This window comes from Gadus chalcogrammus, chromosome 17 (genome assembly GCF_026213295.1).
Source record: "Gadus chalcogrammus isolate NIFS_2021 chromosome 17, NIFS_Gcha_1.0, whole genome shotgun sequence".
NCBI classification, from domain to species: Eukaryota; Metazoa; Chordata; class Actinopteri; order Gadiformes; family Gadidae; genus Gadus; species Gadus chalcogrammus.
In genome coordinates this window covers 9,180,167-9,198,847 of record NC_079428.1, presented here as the reverse complement: position 1 = coordinate 9,198,847, position 18,681 = coordinate 9,180,167, and the positions used below count along the sequence as shown (strand labels likewise).

Genomic DNA, 18,681 nt, shown 5'->3' with positions numbered 1-18,681 from the left:
CATACGTGGCGAATATATTGTGCTTCCTTGGTAGGTATGCCTTAAGAACTGGTTTTTCCGGAAGTAGCTTATCACCAACCATGTTTCTAAACGCATACTGTCCATTTGAAATGATTCCTTCCATGATTATATCCAAATGGCATTGCAATTTGAGCGTTATTCATCGTGACGAAAGGTGCATGTGTACCAAGTTTCTTTCATATAACATTTTCATGGTGGCATTTAAAAAATAAAAAATAAATAAATAATAGGTTTGGGCAGTCTACCGCTGACAGTTTGGAACTGGTCGACTGCGTGTTCAGTATGTTAGGTCATGTGCTTGGGTCATTGCCAGCCAATCACAGCGTGATTCTTGGTATCATGGGCGGATCTGTTGATAATGAGCGGGCGGGATCCATAATCATGCAGCGATGACTTGTATAAAAATAACCTGGCCTCAAACTTAATTCACTTCTCAGAAACTCTTGACACACTGCTGCTCAGTAGGAGTCGACGAACATTTTGATGTCCAACAGCGTCTGATCCTTCAATCACGTGAGTTTGGTCAGAAGTATTTTCTTTTGGGAAAATACAGCCGCGTGTACTATAAAGGACAAACTTAATATAGAACACATTGAAAGCTGGCCAATGCTTTTTACCAGCTATGCATTAGTTCAACTTGATATGTAAATTAAGAAATGCTTTCATAGTGGTCTTTTTTTAAATTGAATCAAGAAACCTGAAAGTCGTATAGCAAAGCTTTAGTGTGAAGGATTCAAGTATGAAGACAGCTTAAGTTTGACAATAAAACCACCCTCTGCATTTTTCTTAAAAAGTTCCTCACCTTCTTTGGTGAATACTTATTTGACAACCAGTAAACCAGGCAAATAGGCAATACTTATGTGGGACTCATTCTGTGTGTGAGTATGCCTGTGATTTTGTATTTTGTCATATTTTGATCAATTTAGTTTCCTTTTCGGTCGGAAAATGGCTGAAGAATCAGCTGGAATAGACAGCATGAAGGAGGAGGTATAGTAACCAACCAATTAATTGCCGATGGTCTATTTAGTAAATTGCCTTAATATATATATATATATATATACTTTAACATTGAGATTATAAATATTATATACTGCACAGCTATATATATATATATATATATTAGAGCTGTCAGTTAAACGCGTTATTAACGGCGTTAACGCAAACCAATTTTAACGGCGTTAAAATTGTTATTGCGCGATTAACGCAATTATTTTATTTTAAAAAAAAAACTTTTTTTTCTTTGGCTCAAAACAAAGAAGCAGTAGCCTGACTGCTATGTTCAAATGACATTTGTTCAAAGCAGTCGTTTAATTGCACTATAGAATCTTTTTTTATATCGTCCTGTTTTGATCAGTATATGTCAATGTTGTTATCAATAAAAAATCATTTGCACAAGGCAAGCTTCACCATGTTGATAAGAGAATTAAAATGAGAAGAATTATGGGACAAAGAAATCAAGGGATATTTAGCATAGAAAAATAATTTGCGATTAATCGTGAGTTAACTATGACGTTAATGCGATTAATCACATTTTCAACCAACTCCATTTGTGCAGTGTGTTGAATAACTCTGTTACTCTACCTGTTACATGTAATATTATACCTGTTTTGTAACGGAGAGCAGACTGATCTGAAGCCAGGGCTCAAGTATGACTTCCAAATTAAAACACAGCTGAAAAGCGGAGGACTCAGCCATCCTGCCTTGGCATCTGCCCACACAGGTGAGTTATGCTTATTAGCTACTAAAGCCTTTTCATACAAGTTTCATACTACTCTTTTTGCTTATTGTTATCAGACTCTCCACTCTACTTTAATCCACTTTTATATTCCTATTTACTGGCAATATAATATAGCTACACACACTAGTGCTATTACTGGGGTACTTAATAAACAAAATTCATAATAGTTATAGTACGTAAGTTTGAGGTGGAACCGTATCTTCTCCGAACTATGTGCGTTCAAGCTACCAAGTCAGAAAAACATGTATGCATGGACACTTAACGACAAGAATACAAATGTTTATTGTAATTTTGGATTATAAATGTAAATGATCTAGTTCTGAAAGTACATTTTGTAGACTTTCAGTGAACCGTCTATACATTGCTGTTATCGTAAGGGAACCCAGAACAAGTGCTAATAGTAGTTACAATGGTAGCTGTTATATCGGTATAAACTCGGTAAAGGCCCATAATCAATTTCAGGAATCGGAATCAGTATCGGAATGAACAAAAATGGTATCAGAACGTCTCTAATTCTATTCTTATCCGTAAGCAATTTAAGATAGCTACACACACTAGCACAATTACTAGGGGCCTTGATAAACAACATTCATAATAGTACATAAACAGAAATAAAGAAAAAAAAAATACTTTTGTATCACTAAAGGTTCATCATGCTGGCACTAACATCGTTACTATTGGGTGGGCTCCAACCGAACAGCAAATCATCTTGACTACTCTTGCAAAATCAAGTCACAGACTATCCTTATCACAGATTCCTGCAAAGTAGACATCTTGGACTAGGAATGCTTCATAGCATGAGATCAATCCCCCTCTTGAAATTAAACATTGATACAACCAGAAGGTAGCATGCTACATGAATATGCTTGTTTGTTTTTCATCTTTTACAGAGGCCATTCCTCCAGGAAATGTCCATGTTTCCCATATCACTAGTAGTACGGTGTCTCTTACATGGGAAACACCTGCTGGTGAGGTGGGGGGTTACGTTGTGACCTGTTCCTGTGATTCAGAAGCACACCGAGAGCAGACAACAGATTCAAACAGTGTGACATTCCACGATCTGAAGCCAGGGCTCACGTATGACTTCCAAATTAAAACACAGCTGAAAAGCGGAAGACTCAGCCAGCCTGCATTGACATCTGCTCACACAGGTGAGTTATTCTTATAACCTACCAAAACCTTTTCATACAAGTTTCATACTGCTCTTTTTGCTTATTGTAGACAGACTCGCCCATCTATTTTAATCTACTCTTATATTCCTATTTACAAACAACATGGTTTGAACAAAATTAAACCATAAAAAATTGCCTGAAATGACGAACAGGATATTGATGACATTATGCCCTCACTAAGTCCACCAAAATAACAAGCAAATGTTTAAAGATGTTCAATTACTTTTAGAAATGTGAAACGAACCCACAATAATGGTTGATCAGAACTATCATATCCACAGAAACGAAACTGGAGGATTTTCTCAAAAATCTTGGCTTAAAAGAGAACTACAAGGAGAAGCTCTCACTAAGCAGTGTGCTACAGATTGACAAGAAGGCCGTCACAGAAGAAGCGGCTAAATGTCTTTCAGACCTCCCTTGGTGCTTTCTCAAGAGGTTAATGATGGTCAATGGGACTGCTAGAAATGTGAAATGTTCTGCAGGCAGTGAGTTAGAGCAAGATCTTCCTCGTGGCAATGTCGGTTTAGATCTTTACACCATGTTTGGCCCTAAAAAGTCAGGTGAATTGCTTAACCCATTAGACATAATCACTGCTCTCTTTCTGTGCTCAAATGGCCTCCTTCAGCAAGAAATGGCAGTCAAAATGTCCATGTGTCAGTTTGGGTTGCCTCTACTGCTTCCTGATTGTGGCACACAGAAGCAAACACTCATGCTTTGGGCTTTGAGAGGCATTGTTAAAAAGTACAGACCTCAGGCACTCTCTGACGCCAAAAGCTGTATTGAAAAATCAATTGTGGTCCCCAAACTTCCGATGGTGTCCTTTGTGAGACTGGGTAAAAGTTTGTTATCGAAGTCAGAGATTCTGAATACACTCCTAAGCAATCCCCAACAGTACCAAAACACCTTTGTTCACCATAACATGCCATGTGGTAATGTTCCAAGGGAAATTGCAGATGGACTTGTCGAAACTAGTTGGTATCTTCCCTGTGGTGGCCAAAACATAGATATCTTCAATGAACCAGTAGCTGTAGCTAATCTCAGAGGAGATATTGCTCTCTGTGAATTGCAATATTCCTTTTTATGCAAAACGTCTGCGGCAGTTTTTGTGTTTCTTGACAATTTTGACAACCAATACGAACTACTCAAAAAACAACACGAAACAGAGATTTTCTTGATAGTCAATGTGGATAACAATAATTTCAACCACGAAAGGTGCATAAAGGTACTGGAAGAAATAAGTTTTCCACAGACCAACATCATTTGTAAGAGAAAGGAAGTCAACAATGCCGACTTTGCAAAAACTATACAAGACATAGTAACAAATGTTGTTAAAAAGACAGAGAAAAAAAAGAGCATAGAGGAAATGGCTGACATTGCTATTGAGCTTGGAATAATGGTTGATGAGCATGCCTCAGACTGTCAGAACGCTGAGAAAAATGCAGAAGCTATCACCTCAAAAATAACAGACACTGTACAGTACAAAGAAAAAGAACTTCCTCTGCAGGGCTCAATATGGAAAGAATTTACCCAATTAGAGAAGGAGGAATGTCGGCTTCGAAAAGCTGGGGATAAAGACATAGAAAAATACAAATGTGGCCTACACCAGCAGAAAACAGATCTCCGGGAACAGCAGAGGGATTTGGCCATTTCAAATGATATGATCAGCTTCATAGATGCACTCTCATGTCCAGCTGTTGAACAGGCTTATTTTTTAAAATGGATGCAAATTAAAATTGACAACTTGTCCCGAGAACATTTGTCACATCTCAGGGCGGAGTATAAACTCAAAAGTAAGAATTCAAGCAAAGAAGAACTTAAAGTCATTGATCAACAACTATCTAAAAGCTCTTTAGGCATTGAAAACTACTTTCGAGAAATGGGTCAAATATATGAATCTACAGTCTCCCTTCCTGAATCAGATTTGTTTCGTCAAAAATTCATGCATTTGCCCGAGTTGTGTGCCCAATTACTCATTGATGGATTTCCACTGGAGCTTGTGGATGGAGAAGCATCAGGCATTCCTTTGGCATGGGTGAAGGACGTCTTTTCTGAGCTGAGAAAAATGGTAGTTCCAGAGAGTAAGATAAGAGTTGTCACAGTTCTTGGGATTCAGAGCACAGGAAAGTCCACTCTTCTCAACACTATGTTTGGAGTGCAGTTTGCGGTCAGCAGTGGCCGATGCACTAGAGGGGCTTTCATGTTGCTCATCAGAGTGAACAAAGAGTACTCAAAAGAAATTAACTGTGATTTTTTGATCATCCTTGACACCGAAGGACTGAAATCGCTAGAGCTAGCACAATTAGAAGATAGCTATGAGCACGACAATGAGCTTGCAACTATTGTTGTGGGGTTAAGTGACATCACAATAATAAACATTGCAATGGAGAACATGACAGACATGAAAGACATCCTACAGATTGTAGTACATGCCTTTCTCAGGATGAAAGAAGTCGGCAAAAAACCAAAATGTCTGTTTGTTCATCAGAACGTATCAGATGTGTCAGCCCATGACAATAACTTAAGGGACAGAACCGTGCTGTTACAACAGTTGAACGAGATGACACAGGCAGCTGCCAAAGTTGAGAAAAAAGAGGAAAACAAAAGCTTCAAGGAAGTAATGGAATATGATCCTGACACTGGCAACGGGTACATTCCTGGACTATGGCATGGAAACCCACCAATGGCACCAGTAAATTCAGGTTACAGTGAAGCAGTTTATGAACTGAAAACAAACATTATCCAAATGTTGAAAGATTGCAAGTCATCTGCTTACGACTTTGATCAATTTATTAATTGGACAGCAAGTCTATGGAAAGCCATAAAACATGAAAATTTCATATTCAGCTTTAGAAATAGCCTGGTGGCTGATGCTTACATGAAAATATGCACAGAATTCAACAAGTGGGAATGGGAATTCAAAAGGCACATGTACTCATTGGAAATAAGTGCAAAAACACAGATTTCAAATTTTGGAACAAGTGCTGGCATATCTGAGGCATCCAACATCAGAGAACTTGTCACGGAATTGAATACTGAAGCCTTTTTAGAGCTAATTAAATGGGAAGAAAAACTTATTGACAACCTAGAACTATATTTCAAAACTGATGGTCAGGTCCACCTAGTCGAGAGATACAGAGAAGACTTCATACAAAGTGCAAATATCCTAAGAAACGAATCGGAAAGGTCGTTTAAGTCGGAAGTACATATAGCGGCTGAAAATAAAGAGGCAATGGCAAAAGTTGAGGAAGTAAAGAAAAGCACCACAAAACGTTTGGAGGGAGAAGTGCTTAGACTGCTAGAGGAAGGCCATAAAAATCAAAGCCAATCGGATGAAGAGCTGAGAAATGATTTTGACCAGATGTGGGAGAAAGCTACAGAACCTCTCCGTGACAAAGTAATGCCCAAAATCAATGTCTATAATAGAGTTCATCTTCAACTGAGAAAGAATGTAGACCCAATGGGTAGCCATGCAAATCAGATAGTTAACGTAACACTTAAAGATCATGGACATGGGGATTTCGAAGCAAATTATGGCAGGTTGTCAAAGTTTGTTAAATTGACAGAATTAAAATGGAGATATAAAGCAGAGTTACAAGAAAAGGCTGACGAAATTATAGCAAGTTGCAAAAGACTTGTATCTGTTCAAAGGCAGGAGAAAACAGATTACCATGACAATTACATTCAGGAGATTTTGAATCACATTGATGTGAAACTCGATGGAGAAAAAGACACACAATATGTAGTGAGTTTAAAATTACACGTTTGTTGTTATGCAGCTAGAATCTTTGAAGAAATGCACCAGGATTTCATAACAGAAAATGACCCAATCAAGTGTGTCAATCGAGACAAAGATAGGTTTTTTGATGATTTTAAAGACCTGTATCACGCAGTGGAGCAGGATGAAAAGAAAGCTGTGGAATTTGCTAATCGTTGCCTCCAGCCTGCAGTAGAGACCTACATTAGAGTTTCCTCGGTTCCAGATGTTGTTGATGAAATGGTGTCAGGCAATGATTCAGTGAATTTCAGCACGCGCATGTTTTTCCAATATTCTGTCTTAAAAGACTTGCTTTCAAAAGAAAGCTATGACGACTTCAAAGAGTACACCAGTTCATATGCGAAATTCACAAGGGAATGGATTCAGGAGCAAATTGAGAAACGCTTTTCAGATGGAACCAAACTTTTAGAGTTAGAGGATAAATATCTAAAACAATGTATCAGATGTATTGAAAATGCTATTCAAAAGGCCCAAGTGAACAAAGTAGCGACCCAAAAAGAGTTTGTTCAAGATATTTGCAAGGAACTTGGTGATAAATTGGTAATCTCCCAGGATGCTCTCAGCGCTTGCATGGTGCTTTTGAAAGAAGCCACAGCAGAAAAGTTTGCAGACTTTCTTAAAAAATCTGTGAAGGAAATGGAACAAGCTCTGCAGAAAAAACAAAAACAAACTAAATTCAAAGCGAAACTAGACGGACTCGGGTCAAAGCCACTAGATAAGCTTACAGCTAAGTTAGTTGGATGTGGTAAACAGTGCCCATTCTGCAAGGCACCATGTGAGGCAGGGGCAGAGTTTCACAAGGCTCATCGTGTTGAAATACATAGGCCACAGGGGTTTGGAAGACGCAAACATCACGGCTCAAATAAACTCGTATCTTATATTTGCACATCCGCTGTCTCTAGTGACATAAAATTCAGGAATGTGGATACTAAGGGGGAGTGGCATCCTTACAAGGAATATAAAACATTGTACGAGGATTGGGAAATTCCTGCAGATGGTAGCTATACAGCATCTGATTACTGGAAATATGTGATGGTCAAGTTCAACAATGATTTAGCTGAATCTTATAATGCCAAGCCTGCAGATATTCCCACTGAATGGAGAAAAATTAGCAAGGAAGATGCTGAGAAAAGCCTTAAAGCGGCATTTAATGTCAATTAGGATTTGTGAAGATGAGAGTCAGAGTTTCTTCTCTGACCATGAGGAAGAGCAGCCTCTTTTAGAATAATATATATATTTGATCTAATGGGAGTATTGGGAAAATCACCACAATTTTATCATGCGTTATGTTATGGTTCACAAGTTATCCTACTACATTTGTGAGGCAGGAAAGGCTGAACTGACGAGATATAAGTAGTGATATAAGGATGTGTGTCTTTACTTTTAGGTCCAACAAGTTGATTACAAACCAAGCTCTGAACTTAACGTGCCTCTTTAATTTTGCAGTTGTTAATGTTCCATTGGAACTTTTAAAAGTTTGAGAATTATGCTTTATATTTTTCTTTGATGAATGAGATTTGACATCAAAGTAGTAAACAAAGCATGAAGGCTATCCTGCTAATGCATTTATATGTTTAACAGTTTTGACTCACTTTTGATTGGAAAAATTGGCATTGTACATTACTTAAGACATATGTTTTGAGTCAATATTTTCGCCTAGGTTTAAATGGTGTATTTTATTTTGTTTTATTCCTCTTTCATTCAATGTTCACACCTTTTTTGATTTCTTTATTAAATTCGTTAGTGTTTTCGGTGGATAAACTTCAAGGCATTTTAATAATTCAGAAATGAGAATATATCACTTGCATTAATACTGTGTTTTCATAAAGTTTCATTTATATATTGTTATTGCATCCAGAAATATTTGTTTCAATTGAGAAATATCTGTCAAAATGAATTTTGTGTGTGATTTATGGTAAGTTTGACACAAAATAAAGGACAAAAGGGTCTGAATGTCTTCATTGTATTTTCAACCCGGTATCACGCGATTTTGTTCTCATGCGCACAAACGTTAATCTATTGAATTGTGTACAAGAGCACGATAGTCCGACTTTTTTCATGCTAACAGAACGAAATATAAATCAATGCATTCTAAATGAGAGCGTTTCTCAGATGTTTTCGTGCTACACAGAACGAAATGTAAACCAATGCACTTTGAATGGGAGCGTTTTTCAGACGAGAGAGAGAGAGATGGTGTGGGGTCCGCTGGTTAAAAAATAGACAGATATTTCAAGGTTTCCTCCTAAAGGCACCTTGTATGTTTTTATTTTCTGCAGTTTCTGCACTTCGTCTATAACCTATTTTTGAAAGCAAAACACCAAGCTCATTGATTTAACGAGGCAGGGTTATTTGAAACAATTAATTAAATATGTGTGAGAGGTCATTCCTCCTCCTGAGTTTGCTTCCTATTTATATATAATGTACACCTCTACTGTCCACAAGCACCCCCCCCCCCCCCTTCCCCATATGGATTTGGAGAATTGTTGCCACGTCCCAGTGGTGGTGGTATCATATATATGAAAGAGGGCATTCAATTATGCTACAATGATCAATTAGGAGGCCATAGGACGTGATGCAATAGGTGACTGAGTCGAGAACATTTGCAAGTAAGCTATAGACCTGGGGTCTCTTTTATATCAAAGGGGGTCTCAAAGGACGCATACGAATCAACCTGTGGCTCCAGCCCTACAGGAAATGACTAAGCAAGAGCTCCATCTCGTTGCACCTCACCCAGCGGCTCGCTTGCAAGATTTTGGCCTGAAGTTCTTCCCAGACCTACACCCTAGCCATCCAACATGCATATCTGAGAATCAGGCCTCTCTTTAATAATGACAAAAAGTTATGAGAGAAATGCACAATAGCTTTTTGTTATCTTATAAGCGGCGCGGTGCCGACTCCTTTTGACCTTTTAACCCTAGACTTCAAAAACCTGGCCACAGGCCAGCTGTGTCTACACACTTTAAAGGAGACATATTATGCTACTTTCACAACAAGTAAACATAGCATTTGAGTTTATTTCAAGCTGTTTGCTTGAAATAAATTTAAGGAAAAAAAATCTTGCCTGCCGCTATTCCCTCTGGTTCAGTCCCTTTCAGAATGCGCTGTTTAGCTTCAATGCAAATGAGCTACCGCCCATTGCATTTGGACACGCCCTTCTAACAAACTGTTAGAGAGAGTGTACCGTAGCATGTGAAAGTAGTGGACATGGCAGCTCCAGTGGTTCAACCATATATATTCAAACCTGAATATTTTTCTTCTATTTCACAAAACCTGAAATTATGTCAACCAGATGTGTTTGAAACTTGAGAATGCCTAGGGCTACTGGACATTCACCTCAGGCTAGGAAAATGTGGGCATCTAGAGCACGCACCAATCTTAGACGTGGGAGCTATTATTGGTTGCAAATACTGGTATGCAAGGTTTATTTATTTAGAATTATACATGCATGATTTATTTGTATTTGTTTGTATAAATGCACATGTGGAAATTGTGCAACAATGCAGTCAGAGCCTGAGAACTTATGCTGTCAGGAGGTGCCTCAGCTAACATTAGCAGCTACCTAACCCTTACCTACACTTATGTTTGCAGTGCATGATTTCTGATAACATGCCACTGCAGATACTCACCTTATGTTATCCATAATAGGTTTCAAGACGGCTGGAACAGCTGGATGAAAGGCCTCCCTGTATGATAGACCATCCAGGTGTAGAACAGGTTTCTCTAAAAGTGTTCTCGCTGCAGAACGCATGCAACATTTACAGAGCCGACTACGGTCCTTTGCGACTACGGGGGATAGAGCAGTGAGTTTTACCTATAATAACCTAATTGACTGTTCATACACAATAAACTAAATAAAGTCAGCCAATGCCACAATTTGACATCATATTTTAACATATAACCAATTTTTTCATTTCATTCATTTATTGAACGCAGTCATGAATATTTGTGCATTTAAATACAGTATCAGTGAAGAATTGAGATGAGATGAGAAATGAGAAAATGTGAACAGAGATGTCTCATGTTCAATATAAATGTTTATTTTCTGAGTAAAATAAAAAGGTCAGTCTGAACATAAGATCCCCTAATGACGTAATGGCTTGTCCTCTATCAGAATTCTCATTGTAATGCAGTGCAGCCAGGTAGAGACTCTATGACATTAAAAAGAAAAATCAAACATGAAAATAATTGCAAGAAATGGGAAAATGTTCACTACAAGTAATCTCAGTTTAACTACCTGCACAGCATTCCTAGAAACTGATAGACCACATTTTTAGGAGCGAACCGCAGGATCACGGCGTGGAATGCCTCCAAAGAGGACGTCCATTGGAGGGGACAGAGCTTTGCTATATCCCTCAGGACTGTCTTCTTTGTCTCGATTGACACACTTGATTGGGTCATTTTCTGTTATGCAAAATATAAAATAAATAAGAAATGGCAGTAAATAAAACGATAAAGTGCCCTACAAACTAATTTGGTAGATCTGCTGCTTGAAAACATACTTTCACTGCGCAGTTTATACATTTTTCAAATTATTCAGCGAAAAAAGATGGAAAATAAATAAACCAGGCTACAATAGGCTACTCACCCATTGCGTTTCGTCTCTTTGTTGCGGTTGATAGACAGGTGACTTCCTGATTTTATACTGCAGCGCCACTGTCGCTCCACTTCCAGTTGGTGCTAGGGGTTGCTTTTGACGCGCGTGAAATGCGCAATAGGGTCCGACTGCGTCCTGCGTCCTCCTGCCAAGACACGCCCCGTGTACAAAGACACGCCCCTCGTGTGAAATACACGCCTATACAACGACTGACCAATCTCAGCATGATGACGTAATACGTAGGATCGTGATGACGTAATACGTAGGATTGTGATTTCCTACTGAAATCGGGGAGTAATTTTCCAACGTAGCACAGAGACGGGTAAAAAATAGCGAAATATTTTTCCTTGTACTGTCGAGTACGGTGTCACAATGACAATGGGATTTCCACTGAAGTTTCCCCCGTCCTTCCTTACTCTGATGTTGGAGTTTATTTGTAAGCAACTTTATTGGAGCTCCAGCAGTTGTCTTGTTGAGCAACAACATCGTTAACTCTTCTGTTACGAAGTTGTTCCGTTTTTGTCAAAACCTACAAAACGTAGTTATCTTTGCCATACAGCTACACAGCCTGCCACACCATAGGTACACAAAATGGGGTTTCAATATTTCAGTTAACTTCTGTAAGTCCAGATATTGCCTGGTGTTTGTAGGCTACAGGAGGGAGTCAATTTACTGTAACAGTGGAGTTAAAAAGTTAGTAAAATATTTTGCTCATGGGCGGTGTCATTTAAATTCTGGCTCTTAAAGGTCCCATGACATGCTATTTTATGTATTCTTTAATATAGGTATTAGTGGGCAACTAACACAGTATTCAAAGACGTTCCCTAAATTCAGCCGTGGTGCAGAGTTACAGCCACTCCGAGCCAGTCGCACATTGAGCTTCCCCCAAATGCGCTGTTTCGGTGGGCGTGTAAAGGAGGAGGGTGGGGGTGTGGCCCTGAGCAGCTTGCAGCCACGGTACCATGCGCTCTGTTTACAGTGGATGTATCGCAATGGCGAGGCGCACACAGCCTTTAGCCGTGTTCTGTAAATATTCTAGAACACACGGGAGTCCTGGAGCTCTATATCTAAATATTATCATATAGCCTACACAGATATCTATATCATATAATATATATTATCACGGCCAAAAGCTGTGTGAGCCGATATTATGAATCTCAAACGACCGCGTTAGGTTCTCCGACGTTCCTGGTTCTTCAACGTCCACATCAATGTGAATACACACACTGTAACGCAAGTGTTTCTTTTCGGTTCTTTGACGTGTCTTGTCACAACGAGACTGTCGTGGGGGTTATCTGAGCCATGGTTGAGAAGGAATTGGGGGAAAGGAACTTTGGCTTTGACTCCCTCAAGAACATGAACCACGACATGGAGGAGAAAGGGATTGTTGGCGGCGAATGTCTCCCGCTTGAGCCCCGCTGAGGGACCACCGCCGGAGGCGGAGGTGCATAAGCGCTGCCCGGCAAAGATCCCTTTCTCCTCCTTGTCGTGGTTCATGTTCTTGAGGGAGTCAAAGCCAAAGTTCCTTCCCCCCAATTCATTCTCAACCTTGGCTGAGATAACCCCCAATACGAGTCTCGTTGTAGAAATACCAGAGACGAGAGTCCGACGTGTTATGCGCCATCACACCAACAGCAGAACGGTTATCCAAATAACAAGGAAGTGTACAACACTTGCGTTACAGTCCTGGAGCTCTATATCTAAATAATACCATATAATACATAGATATCTATATCATATAACATATTTTGTGCGCCTCCAGACGATATTATGAATCACAAACGACTTTGTCGGGTTCTGCGACGTCTCTGGTTCTTCCACTTTCACATCAACCTGAAGTCGACTGAACCGCGCGCTGCCGGCTGCCCGCTGCCTGCTGCCGGCTGCCCGCTGCCGGGCGATGGTGCCTCGCGGCAACCGGCGGCATGTCGCAGTTCATGTACTTCAGCGAGTCAAACCAAAGTTCCTTTCCCCCAATTCCTTCTCAACCATGGCTCAGATAACCCCCACGACAGTCTCGTTGTGGAAATACAAGACACGTCAAAGAACCGACAAGAAACACTTGCGTTACAGTGTGTGTATTCACACACACACATGTGGCGGTCGAGTCTCATTGGCGGGCCAACATCTCTGGGCGGGCCAGGCAGAGTAAGGGGAGGAGCTGAGATTCCTGATGACGTCATGCGCACAGACATTCCAAATCAGCGTGCTTGAGCCTTCGTTTTTTCAAAGGCGAGCAGAACAGCTAGTGCTAGTTTTACACCAAACGTAAGTTTTAGCCACTGGCAGACCATAGGCAGGCTAGGGGAACTCATATTTATGTTAGAAAACCTCCCAAAGTGAGATTTTCATGTCATGGGACCTTTAATATTCACAAAAATATTGATTGGAATTTACTCTGAAAATGTCAGGCTGACCAAAGAGTAATGAAGAGAAACCGAATTTGCATTTACTGATAACTGTGATGTCAAATGCATATACTTGGCTTTACAGAGGTACAAAGTAAAGTTACTTAAAGGATACAAGCCTTAGAATTGCACATTTTCGCCCCTATTCCACTTGTATTGTTTACAGACAATACTTATGCATACGATAGGGAATTCTTAGTAAGGGAAACATGACTCAGGCCATAAGGGTAGGCTACATTTTTTTATTATAGAGAAAGGGAAGGTCATTACACAAAGCATTTAAAGTATATCTAACTGCTGTTGACCAGTTCGTTAAATCTCCGGAGTAGGTTTGACAAGAGAAGAGATCCGCAAATGTCAAATAGAATAGATTATGGCTCTGCACGAGGCAATGTGTGACGCCAGACGCCGTCGTGAATCAGACCAATCCAATATCATCCGACTGCAGACACAAATGGGCGTTCCCGTGTCGTGGGCGTTCTCGTTCACGCAGACTAAAACGCCCCCCCGGCGTTCTCGTTTACGCAGGCTGGAACGCCCAGTTCTTCTTCGTCGATCTAGTAGTATGGCCAGCATAGAACTGACGTTAGCGCCCCCTTCTTCTTCGATCTTGTAATACGGGTACGTTAGCCAGCTAGGCCTACAGAATGTTAGCTTACATTTATGTGTCGGATCTCGGCCCAAACTTTGCATCAAACTTGATGCAACACGATCATTAGAGGGAGGCTCCATGATCTCATGTTCATTATCTTCTGGGTTAGTATAGGTAGGGTATTAGGTATAAGTGAGATGTTTGATATAGTTGTTTAAGAATATGCCCAAATTAAATAATGAATAGATTAAAATAACACTTGGGACATTATGCAGTTCAAATCCAGTTACCACCAGACACTATGAAGGCTCATACAGTAGACCATTTGACTCCAAGTGTTCACTTACTTTTCCCACTGAATGTTTTCAATAAAGACAAAATACAGTAATGCTCTGTAACAATTAACCTTACAACATACATCGTAGGCACAAATGTATGTTATACATCGTATAGCATTTGTCACAAAAACAAAAAAGAAAGGAGTAATAAAATACCAGCATTTCTGGGCAGATACATTTACTACAGTAGTATGTACATTTACAAATGAAAGGGATTGCAAAAAATGACGTCCCATATAAAACGAAAAAGGAGTAATAAAAGAACATTATGCTAGGCAGACATCTTTTATGACAAACCTGCCATATGCAACGTGCCTCAGTACCAGAGGTGCGCTTGGCCAATTCTTCTTTTTTGAGAAGCCTTTGAGGCGTAGCGCAAGGCCACTGCCACAGCCTGCATTGTTGTAAATCTTTCTAACCGTTATGTATATGAGATTGTCTTTATTAAGCTTAATCGGGTGGTAAGAATAGCCTGTCCTCTGTTGTGCCAGATTGGAGCGTGTGACTGAGATGGGGAGATGGAGAGGGTGAGCTTGGTGTGCCAGCTAGTCCTGCAGGGCTAGAGAGAGCGAGAGAGCCGAAAAAGAGTGAAGGAGAGCGAGAGAGAGGGAGAGAAACAGGGATTATAATCAACCTTCAATTCAATCACACAAGCCCAGACCAACATTACCCACACCATTAAACAAAAAGGCAATCACTGATCGATCAAAAGTCTGAGAAAGAGCAAGAGAGAATATACGTAAATAGAAAAGTATGGACATAGTATGTAATACCTTTCACTGCTTAGTGATTGGAAGGTGTGACTGAGATGGGGAGATGGAGAGGGTGAGAAGGAGCCAGCTAGTTCTGCAGGGCTAGAGACAGAGAGACAAGTGTATTGGCTACGATCTTCGTGAGCACAAAAAATAAGTAAATAGCAACATGGACACAGTATATAAACCTTTCAAGCATAAAGGTCTCCAACAGCTGTCCACACCACCACCTCCTGATAGAGAGCATGTCCCCCTGAAAAGTAAAGTTATGCTTTAAATGACTTCATAGCCCGATACAAATCCATGTTACAGTACTGTTTAGCAGTGTACTATGGCAGTGAAAATTAAGATGTAGCCATCTCCTCCCGTAAGTGCAGTACCTGAAGACAAAGTAATGTGTATGACCTATGATGCATGTTAATTGTAGCCTCCAGTAAGGATGACTAAATTATTAAAAGCCTTATATTTCATGCTACACATCTGATTGAGATTTGAAAGAACTCACCTCACTGAAATCATATTGCTTTTGAGGGTAGAATACATTGCGTACTGAAATTAACATACAAATTAGTTAGTTGTTTTGCAAACTAGTCATCAGTGATCATTTCTGAAAATAATGCATCTCACCATCAGCATAAACACCCCACAGCTGTTGCTCTGATACTGGTGAGGTGCGTCCTGTGGTGGTAAAAGGGGAATGTGATTTGTCAATGATTCTTATTAGTATATAATGCCTATAAACTATAAAGTGATATCCACCCTCATTTTGTAGCTACATACAAAAAGTGCACAATGTACTTTCAACAAGCATTTAGCAGCAACCAGGGCCCATCAGCATCACATAGGAACACTTCATTAAATCATAATAAACAATCTAGAGGCCTGCCTGTCTACCAGTGAATGCTACTCTACTAGATGCAATGAATCGTGCGCCAGCCACACGTTTTACCTCGTCAGCCAAGTAAAGTCCCTTCCATGGTCCATTGGACAAAGCATGTGCCAGGGTACTGAAAAGGTTTGGAAGACGTGTAAGTTGCAATTCATATGCATCATCATCAACACGCATTCAGTACACACTACGCTTCGATTTCACCCAAGGGTGAATTAAAAGTACATGTTTTCCTAAACGTTGGTCATCAACGAGGTAATAAAGTAGTAACTTCGGGCACATCCGTCATCTGTTTTTCAGAGTGCTAACGATCTTTATTCATTCGTTGCCCCGCGACCGAAATGACAGAATTCTCTGATATGCCATGCATGTAAACATACTAGTTATTAGTTTAGACGTACTAGTACGTTTACATGCACAGTTTAATCCGATGCGTGTGTCACCACAACGAAGCAGAGTGGCCGCGATTTCATGCCTCTTACCATGCCAGCTGACACCTTAACATCCAACTTAACAATGTACTTTGGTAATGTTAACCTCACAGTAAAATAATCGGCAAAGCCTTCGCTGCAAACTTTACCCTCTACCTACAAACCGTCTTAAACGATGCTGATTTCTGAATAGTATATGCAACGTTTATGGACGAGATAGCATAGCATTCGCTGCTACCGAACCATGCTTGTCACGAGTATTTATATCGGATTCGAATTCGGATACAACGATACCACAGCTAAATCAGTGATTTAAATGAGAATGCTTCACAGCCAATCTTGTCAAATAAACAATATCATATTTACTGACATAATCTCTCATCACAACCCTTTCGTTTTTCTGGAAAGTTACTACGAGGTAAAACCGCCAAAAAAGGAAGGGTAGCATACCTTGCGAAACTCAGGCCCCGTTTACACAAAGGGAAAACGCAGATATTTTCACACGGTTTGGCCTCTCATTTACACGAAAACGCCGTTTTTGTCACAGAAAACGATCATTTCTAAAAACTCCGGCCAAAGTGGAGATTTCTGAAAACGCCGGTTACGTGTTGTCGTGTCAACGGGTAGAAACGGGGTTTTAGGTTCTGAAACGTCACATTATGCGCCAGGAAATGCTTAACGTCATATGAGCGCCCTATGTTTACAGTTTGTTTGTTACAGGAAGACGCTCGTGTTATTCGTTGTTGTTGATTCTGAGGATTCTGATTGGCTTGCATGGCTTTATCCTTCTCCCTACACTGCCGCCCATAGGTTTGGCATAGTTATAATGTCCCAACGGCGTATTTATCCGTTTTGATGTAAACGACAACTTTTTTGAAAACGATGTTGTGTGCACAATGTTATTTTTTAAAACGGAGGGGGGGAAATATTTGTTTCTATAAATACCCTGCTACGTATAAACGTGGCCTCACTCACCTCTTCTTGATTGATCGATGAAACGCAACAGGAACGCCCGATGGGCGTTTTTGTGTCATGACGGGAACGCCCAAGCCTGCAGCTGGACCCTTCTCGACCAATCAGGGCCGACTAAATACCCGCCCTCCTTACAAGACACGCCTTCTCAAAATACACACCCCCGTCTTGCAGGACGCAGTCGGACCCTACTCGAAATGCGCGCCGCTTTGCGTCGGCGCCGGTGTGTTTAGGCCTTGACAGGAACACGTGAATCTTTTAAAACATGTTAAACACAGTGAAGTTGCCATTCACATCTTCACACCCTTTTCTTCCTGCTGCAGACGGATTAATGGATGATGAACTGTCTGTTCTTTATCAAAGCATTTATTACATGCGTATCAGACATGTCCACACACACACGCACACACACACACACACACACACACACACACACACACACACACACACACACACACACACACACACACACACACACACACACACACACACACACACACACACACACACACACATACATTCTCTCTAAAACAGTCTAACCAACTAGAAAAGCTAGCTACTCTTGAACACAAAAATAAGTGTGAATGTTTTCAGTTTCAACATGCTCTTGTCTAACTGTACTTCTTCTGCTGCGCCTATGGCGCAGCAGAAGAAGGGCAGCCCCCCTCTGTCTGGCAACAATTGTTCTGTTGAACTAAAAAAAAATCACTAAAATGTAAAATAACTTGTGTTCAATTAAAATGGATAACTACTGGCTGCATACATGTAAATGTGTGGCTATGTTAAGGCTATATAGATGGATAGATAGATAGATAGCTACTTTATTGGTCCCAATGGGGACCAATAAAGCCATCCAGTAGCTCAATATAAAAAATACACACAATAACAATTGGCCTTAAAAGGTGACTGCACTATATACTAAAAAGGCTTAATAGAAGGTCCTGCACTTATTGAGATTGTTGATGTAGTAGATGAATAATTGCAAAATATAAAATAAAT

The 18,681-nt window shown here is 40.2% G+C and overlaps 1 protein-coding gene across 2 annotated transcripts; it reads left to right on the top strand.

Annotated features, from left to right (window-relative positions):
* Nucleotides 1–419: 419 nt before the first annotated feature.
* On the top strand, nt 420–8,939 carry LOC130370283 (interferon-induced very large GTPase 1-like). Of its 2 annotated transcripts, none has more exons than XM_056576003.1 (5): nt 420–534; nt 948–1,008; nt 1,645–1,741; nt 2,650–2,910; nt 3,196–3,277. In XM_056576003.1, the coding sequence occupies exons 2-5, from the start codon at nt 967–969 to the stop codon at nt 3,249–3,251; spliced, it is 456 nt and encodes a 151-aa protein (XP_056431978.1). In that variant the 5' UTR covers nt 420–534; nt 948–966; the 3' UTR covers nt 3,252–3,277. The 2 variants fall into 2 exon arrangements, with proteins under 2 accessions (XP_056431978.1, XP_056431977.1); XM_056576002.1 differs by having other exon boundaries at nt 439–534; nt 3,213–8,939.
* The last annotated feature ends 9,742 nt before the right edge of the window (nt 8,940–18,681 follow it).

Coding starts and splice junctions, on each gene's coding strand:
- LOC130370283 (XM_056576002.1), top strand. CDS start 967: ATGGCTGAAGAATCAGCTGGAATAGACAGCATGAAGGAGGAG. Junction 1,009..1,644: donor TAGACAGCATGAAGGAGGAG/GTATAGTAACCA, acceptor AACGGAGAGCAG/ACTGATCTGAAGCCAGGGCT. Junction 2,911..3,212: donor ATTGACATCTGCTCACACAG/GTGAGTTATTCT, acceptor TCATATCCACAG/AAACGAAACTGGAGGATTTT.